The sequence below is a fragment of the Phaethon lepturus genome, unplaced genomic scaffold (assembly GCF_000687285.1).
Source record: "Phaethon lepturus isolate BGI_N335 unplaced genomic scaffold, ASM68728v1 scaffold16347, whole genome shotgun sequence".
In the NCBI taxonomy this organism is placed as follows: Eukaryota; Metazoa; Chordata; class Aves; order Phaethontiformes; family Phaethontidae; genus Phaethon; species Phaethon lepturus.
In genome coordinates, this window is record NW_010551354.1 from 75,826 (window position 1) to 83,394 (window position 7,569).

Here is a 7,569-nt window from a genome sequence, read left to right on the forward strand (position 1 = left end):
AGGTTCACAAGTGCAGGAAACACAAATGTCACAGGTGCTCAACCTGAGCCGTGTGATTCCCTGCCAAGGAACAAGCACAACTGCAGCTCTCACTATTTTTGGGGAAGAAGAGAAAAACATATTTCTATGGGGCAGCTTCTCTCTTGCGAGCTCTTCACACAGGCACATCACTCTTATCCGTGCTCCATGCCACCCCATACATGATTGCTCTTCAAGTGGCCACACACGCTCTTCTGCTCTCGCATGATCTTCTTTGCTCCACTGTTACGCATCCCTGCTTCAGGAAAACTGGCACGTGCCCTTCATCACCACCACCTCACACACCCATACCACTTACCCCAGCTGAAGAGGGTCTCTGCCTGGTTGCTAACATCTCTAGAAGTGGCCTTTTGCAAGGAAAGTCTCACAAAGAGCTCACAACTGCTGTTACAGCAGAGTTTAAGGTATCTAATGACCTTAATAGGGCTAACGGGACATCAATGTAGAACACCTGATTGCAGCGTTGGACACGGACAGTGAAGCATGCTCTTCAGCAGCTCCCACCTGACTTCAATCCCCCAGGTCTCTCTCTGTGCAGCTGGAAGAGACTCTCTGCTAACACCCTCAGCAGGGTGGGACTACGAAGGACCAACTGGGAGCATTATGAACCCTGTGGGGAGGGTGTCCTCCCCTAACTGCTGCTTTTGGAGACTGTGTTGCATGATGTGATGGGGGAGGGGGCTCCCACCACACACCCTGCTGTCTCCTCACCGGCTTTTTGGTGCAGATGTGGAGTGGTAGGACAGGCTGGGGACCTGTCATCACCAGTCTCTCGAAAGTAACCCACGTTGTAGCTTCAAACAGAAAGTAGAGCAGAAAGAGGAGACGTTTCTCCACTCTTCAGAATGAGAAGTGGGGTACTATTTTGTTTCCTTGGGATGGGCACTCCTGAAAGCAAATTTATGATTCATCCTTGCATCTTGGGAAGCTCAGTTACACTTAACACTTCACGCTAATACAGGAGGGGACAGTTTTTCACACATGTCTATTGACCTGAGCAATTCTATTAGGCTTAACAGGCTTTGCTTAATAACAGTGCAGAAACCTGCGGATATCCAATTTCTTAAAGCACAAATGCAGACAGGAACCCAGCCCAAACCGGCACCACAGATGGAGGGTTTCTGATTTAATCTATCAAAGCTCTGCCTGCTGCTGTCCCACTCTCCACAATCTCACTCCCTAAAACCTGCATGCACGTTGTGTCTCCGCTGCCCCGGGCAGTTCCTTACACCTCACCTGCTGCCAGCCCAACGCTCCAGGGCTCCAAAATCACCTTACTGTCACCTGGACGTTTCTCCTGTGGGCTACAAAGGAGTCCTCTGCTGTGACAATTCCAACTTCTGCTCCTGCTGATACAAGCCATAGAAGAATCAGCCCTTGCTCCACCTGACTTGACTGGGAAGGAGCAGAGAAGTGTTTCTAGTGGAAGATTCCTCCTCCTCCCCTATGCCACCGCGGGCTGAGCTGAGCACCCCGGTTCCCGGAGGGGAGCAGGCAATGCCGTGCACTCTCCCCCAGCTCTGCCACAGGCTCACCCGAGAGCATCAGAGATGCTGGTCTGTGAAAAGAGATACCTATCTCTGGGCACCGAGGCGGAAGCAGCAAAGATTAATAAGCCTCAAAACATTATACAGCATTTAAATAGTACTGTCACAGATCAAAGACTGTCACTCATCTCAGAGAGGCAGGCTCAGTAAGCCTAGAAAGATCACGTACAGAAAGCAAATGCAAGGTGCAAGGAAAGCCTGCAGACAGGAGCCGAGGAAAGCTCATGCTTGTCTAGAGAAACCGAAGTGGCCTAAGCCAGAGTCTAACATGTGTTCCTGGAGGAATGAGAGCCAGAAAGACTGCCTGGTTTCACTCAGTCTCAGTTGTGTCTTAGCACAAAAAAACACATTTCATTTTAAGACACCCTCTTACCTTGGAGATACCTGCTGCTGGGATCAGCTTAAATCCCAGTGCAAAACCACAACCCTGCCAGATTGCTGAGATAAGGAGCACACTGGGAACCATGCGCAACTGGTGAATGGATTTTAAAAAGCCCCTGATTTACATTGATGCCACAGGGACTGCAGAATCATACTCCCTGCAATCTAAGAGCTTTCATTCTGAAAGCGATGAGGATACTGCATGGAAGTTTGATGGCAATATCACTTGCCCACACTTGCAGACAGCGTGGGAGGCCTGATCTATAGACTCTCAAGTTGCTCATATAACTATGTTATCTGGGAGGAGGAGGAAGAGAGGGGAACTTTTTATCCAAATCACTACAGTGGCGGCAGTAGTAGCATGGGAATGAAGATGCCTCACGGTGGTATTCCTACTCCCAAGCTCTCCTAGAGTAGCTACCCCATGGTAAAGCACCTTTATTCTCACATGACTTTGGGCAAGATACTCCATTTACATTTCTTTGGTATAATTAAAATGCTGCAGGAACTAGCAGTAGCAGGAGCCCCTCTCAGAGGTGTGGGGTTGAATGTTCCTCCAGTCTAGGTTGGACACTGAGTACTGAGGGTCAACCACAGTACAGGCACTGCACGAGGCCAAGTCACTCTTGGATACAGACCTCCAGGGAGGAAATCCTGTTCTCAGGGATCCCCCGGATACTCCATCCCTGCAAACTCAGTCCTTCACTATGCCTCTCCAAACCAGGTCTAGATCCTCACTCCTGAGCCTCGCCCCGTGTACCTTGCTGCTGATCTGGGGACTCCCTGCAGCACTGTACAAAAACATTGTGCAGAACAAAAAGAAGTCCTCAAGCAAACTCTGGCTGATTGAATTTTGAAGGTAAGGAATGCCCTTCTACAACAGATGTACAACCCCCTCTGCCCACCCCAAACACCAGATCCATCACAGAGAAGGGAAATATTTACACAAGTTAGTAGAGTTCCAGTTAAATATTATGCTTAGCTGTCTAGAGTCCATGTTCTCAGACTACGCCTATGAAATAAAAGATTAAACTTCATAACAATTATGAAGTTGCTCTGCTCACATTCAAAGGGAGTTAAAGGACATTAAAATAGTTCTTTGCATAATATTCCAGTGAAATTGCTCTCTCATCCCTGGAGAGTTAGAGCTAAAACCCTCTGAACTATCCTGTAAACACACTTGGAAAGGCTAAGAGCTGAGCTGATAACCAGGTAGCACCTCTGCTCTGCAGGTTCTGTAAAAAATGTGAGCAATGCCAGAGAGCTTTTGAAGCAGCAAGAGAAGGAGGATAGGGGAGAGCAGCTTCTCTTCTCAGGGAAGTTTGTTTAGTGGAAAGTAAGCAAGTTGTCAGGGGAAAAGCTGACAATGTTGATTCCAGCAGTTGTACTGGGAATAAACAGCCAAGTGGATGACGTTACATTCAAGGGAATGAGAAAGGGCTCTGAGGATCCCATTTAAATGCTGGGCTTTCAGGAATGATGCGATTCAGCCACGCTCGTGGCCCCAGTGCCTACCAGCCCCCCGGGCCGAGCCCTCTGCCAGCCCTGGTATCGCCATCCCACCCCTGTGGGGTCCCCGAGAGGTCCAGCACAGCCGATGTCCCCAGGAGAGCCAGAGCTCACTGCTGCACTGCTGTCCCTGGCGAGGACGCAGACCTGTGCTGCCTTAAAGGCAGGGGCTGGACATTGAATTAGGGACGGCAGCAGAGGCGGAGAGGTTGCGCAGGACCCGCTTGCCTCTCCCAGCCTGGCAGCCAGGGAGGACCACCTCGGAGCTTGCCCTGTCCTCCCCAGCCAGAGCACAGGGCGCTCCTTCCCATAAAAATCGGATGCCTCCCTGCCGTTCACAGGAAAGGGACCCGGCAAGAGGAGAAGGGGCTCTTGTTTGATTTATTAGTCTCTTCCTCCTTCCCATCGTCTGTGGCTCATCCAACTGTAGTGATAAGGAGAACAGCTATGAAAGGACACTGCTGGCTGCTGGGATCCCATCCTCTGCCCACTCACTGCCTGAAGACATCAGTCCTTTACAAGCACCATTAAATGTGTATCCAAAATGTGGCAGTCTCCTCCATCCTTTGAGATTCTGTTCCCTGGATAACACAAACAGTTGCCAGAAAAAGAGTATCCTCTCATCTCTGTCTGGGCCATTATCCCTTTATATTTGCTCTTTAATATTTACTGGGTTCACACAAAGTGCATGCTCTGGAAAGAAAAAAAAAATTAGCTGCAGCTTAAAGGACTCCAAATTTAGTAATTGCTGCAGCCTCATCGACGTGAACAGTTAGCAGGGAGATTTCTCCAGCACTTCACATGCTGTGGTATTCTGCTTAGGTCAGGCTGCAAAAAACACTCTGTCCAGGGGCACCAAATCTGGAGTGTCTGCGTAGGTGCCAGCTGCAGAGGCCTTATGAGTCCACCACGAGTTCCTGGTCTTTTCCCACCCAGCACCCAGTAATCTTGGTAGGAAACAGAGGCAGCCAGAGAGATGCTGATTCATACAGAGGTGAAGCACCCGAGGGTTTTAACACACCTGTGAGTTAGCAAGAACTAGCTCCAGCTCCTGGCTCCAGAGCTGGTCTTGCAGCCTTACCTGTTAATGTGAGGTTGCTGTATGTGTTTGAAAACTGCTCCTTTAACAAAACCAAGTGCATCTGAGCTGCCTTTTCCCTCTGTAGCTCCAACATTATGTCAGGATGCTGGGCGATCTTACAGCCTTTCTGCTTATCCAGGGCAATGTCGCTGCGAACAATGTCTACAGCAAAAGGGAAAGAAAAAAGGGAGATGGCCAAACCTCAGCTTTCATTTTCACCAGACACTTGGATCAGAACCAGCCAACATGACAGCCACACAACCATCACTCAGCACGAGCAAGTCAAAAAAAGGGTCCAAACCCCTGGGATCCACCTGATGAACCTTCTCTGCTGAAGTCTCCTTTTCTCCCACAGACCTAACACAACCTGCTGCCCCTTCCATCCTTCACCTGCCCTAGCAGTTGATCTGTTACAATGATGACCCCTCGCTTGCAGGGAAGTGCAAAAGTCTCCCAACATTTATATATGAGCCTGTTACTGGTGTGTTTGACATTAAATAATGAGCAAAGACTAAATCCCATTCTAGTGACCCCTGGCTTCCATTTACCTTTGCCTGTCAAAGAGGTGATGAAGAAGGCTTGTTTTCACCTTGTTCTAGCTATCACAGCTAGAGTTAGGTCAGCATGGCTTATGGCAGGTCTCTGTACACTTCTAACTCCTGACATTCAATTAAGGAGGCAGGAAGCTTATTTAACAATTGTTTTCTCTTCATATGAACATTTTATAAGTCATACAGTGGAATGAGAATAAGATACTCCCTCTCCTGGAATTGCTCGCCTGCTGGGGAAATGCAAAGATGGGGGTAGCAAGGCAGAACAAGAATCAAGTAAGATGCATCCCATCTCTAAACAGGAGGGCAATGGTGCAAACTAGTCCTTGCAAGGTCCATTTCTGAGTTTAATAAACTCTGTAACATGCTCAGATCCACAGGCACGATATGCTTACAAAACCCTAGGCGGCCAGCAGTGATAAGAAAGGATGGAAGTTGGAGTTCTTCCACCGCATTGCATGAGATCACCCTTTGCATCACGAGGTAGTGCTTTGCTTGGTTTAATTCCCATCTAGCCAGAAGTTTCTGAAGGGGCTTATTGTCAGAAGAGAGTGACGTCTTGTTCCACATACGCTCTCCAGCTCCATTATTGTCATGCACATCAAGGAACACCAAAGTTGTTTCCAATATTCATGCCTCCGTCTTTCAAGGTGTCAAATCTCAGGTTCAGCAAACCCAGGTTCAAAGCTCTGCTATATCTTGAGCTGGCAAGGAAGGCCCTCCAAAGGTGGGGTGGAGGACTGGAAGCTACCTTCCTGTCTCCAAGCCCCATCCTAGAGTCACTACACTTGTCTTGCCCAGGCTGTGCTCTGTCTGTCTCTTCACTGCATAGTTTGGGACTGACATTTCTTTAAAGCCTACCCAAAAAAGACTGATCAGAACAGTAATGTCATAAAAGCACCTGTGTTCTGTAGTTAGGGGCACGAGTTCTCTCCTCCACCCACAGCTAGCATACTCAGGAGTGGAGACAGGGCAGCATCCAGTTAGCATGAAAATATGGCTCAGCATTTCCACATCCAGCACAGGGGCTTTAATGCAGAGCGATGGGATGGAGCAAGAGGAAGGAATAATGTTCATCTGCAAATTATGAGTACACACCCCCCAACAACGAGCTTTTGGTGCACAGACTCTTAGGTAGACAGTGAATAAGATTTGGGCCTACCCAAACTCTGCAGAACTAATGAATGGCACAATCCTGAACCCTTTTGTGTGAGATTTGGAGAACTAAAGATTGAGAAACAACCTTCTCATCTTCTCACACCAAAAAGAATAGTGCTATAGCTACTGGTGTCACCTGGAGCTCATTGATAGTCATTCACCTTCCCAGGTGATGGATTTCCTTTTCTACAGAACTGAATGCACCTGTTGTACACCACCCACCCCCCCATACAAAATGGAACAAAACACATCAAGGAGACCCTGAGGGAGGAGAAGACTGAGAGGCAGAGAGCTTTGAAACTAGGTGCTCAAGACACTGTCTCCAATTCTCTTCAAATTGCTATAAGGGAGTCCAGGCTGGGTCAAAACAAACTTGTTTCCTAAAAGGTATGGAGGGCTCCTAAAGCCCAAATCAGGGTCCATGTGGACCCATGTGGTGGAACCATTGGCCTGGGGCCAGGGTCCCTGCCCTCACAGTCAGGGTCCAGGACAGCACCTTGGAGAGTGCAAGGGGATGTGGCAGTGGGTCTGTGCGACACCCCTACCTCCATCTTTGGGGACCACAGGTCACAGCAAACACACGGTTGGGCAAGGGATGGCCCTGTGTGCACTGTCAGCAGGGTCTGGTGACAAAGGGCAGGCCCAGGGGACCAGACCCAGGAGTGACGAGCAGGAGCATTGTTTGGAGCCCTGTCCTTAGTTGATAAGCTGTTGTGATGGGGATTAGCATGAGGAAGTCAAGTCACATTCAGACATTCAGGAAGCAGAGGCCAGGTATGCAAGGTCGTGGCTTCTCAGATTGATGAACGACCCAAAAAACTTGTCCAAGACCTAAAAATGGAGGTGGATCCCACATTCACTATAGCTCCAGCTTAAACAGTGGGCGGATGTCTGGGATATGGAGCTCTTCAAAGAACTCAGTGCCTGGTCATCCAGACCCCACCAGGCTGTACTTGGTGCAGGGGAGGAGGGAAGGGCAGCTCTGCACCATTCTTCTGAACCAGCAGCACCAAGGGAAGAGGGGTGGCAGGCCACAGCTGCTGGGGGCTCAGGGGAAACCTCAGCAAGAGCAACCCAGGGGAAACAGCCAGTGAGGAGCCCGCAGCCCTCAAACCTTAAAAGAAGAGACAGAAAAGGGAAAGATGCAAGGAGAGGGGTACTCCAGGAGGTGCTGGGCAGGGCAGACCCCGAGCGGGAGCTCCAGGAGAAGGACACTGCCTTCCTGAACATCACTTAAAAAAAAAAAAAAATAGCAATAGAAATAAACTACCCCTCAAAACACGAAACCAAGCAGCTCCTGCCA

At 49.2% G+C, this 7,569-nt stretch overlaps 1 protein-coding gene across 1 annotated transcript in view; it reads right to left on the bottom strand.

Annotated features, from left to right (window-relative positions):
• LOC104623724 (inactive heparanase-2) overlaps nt 1–4,719 on the bottom strand; it is a gene marked incomplete at both ends in the record, with an annotated part of 80,501 nt that extends 75,782 nt beyond the window's left edge. Inside the window, one exon of the mRNA XM_010290894.1 lies at nt 4,558–4,719. Within this exon, the coding sequence (XP_010289196.1) occupies nt 4,558–4,719 (162 nt within the window). The remainder of the gene's footprint in view (nt 1–4,557) is intronic.
• Nucleotides 4,720–7,569: the final 2,850 nt, after the last annotated feature.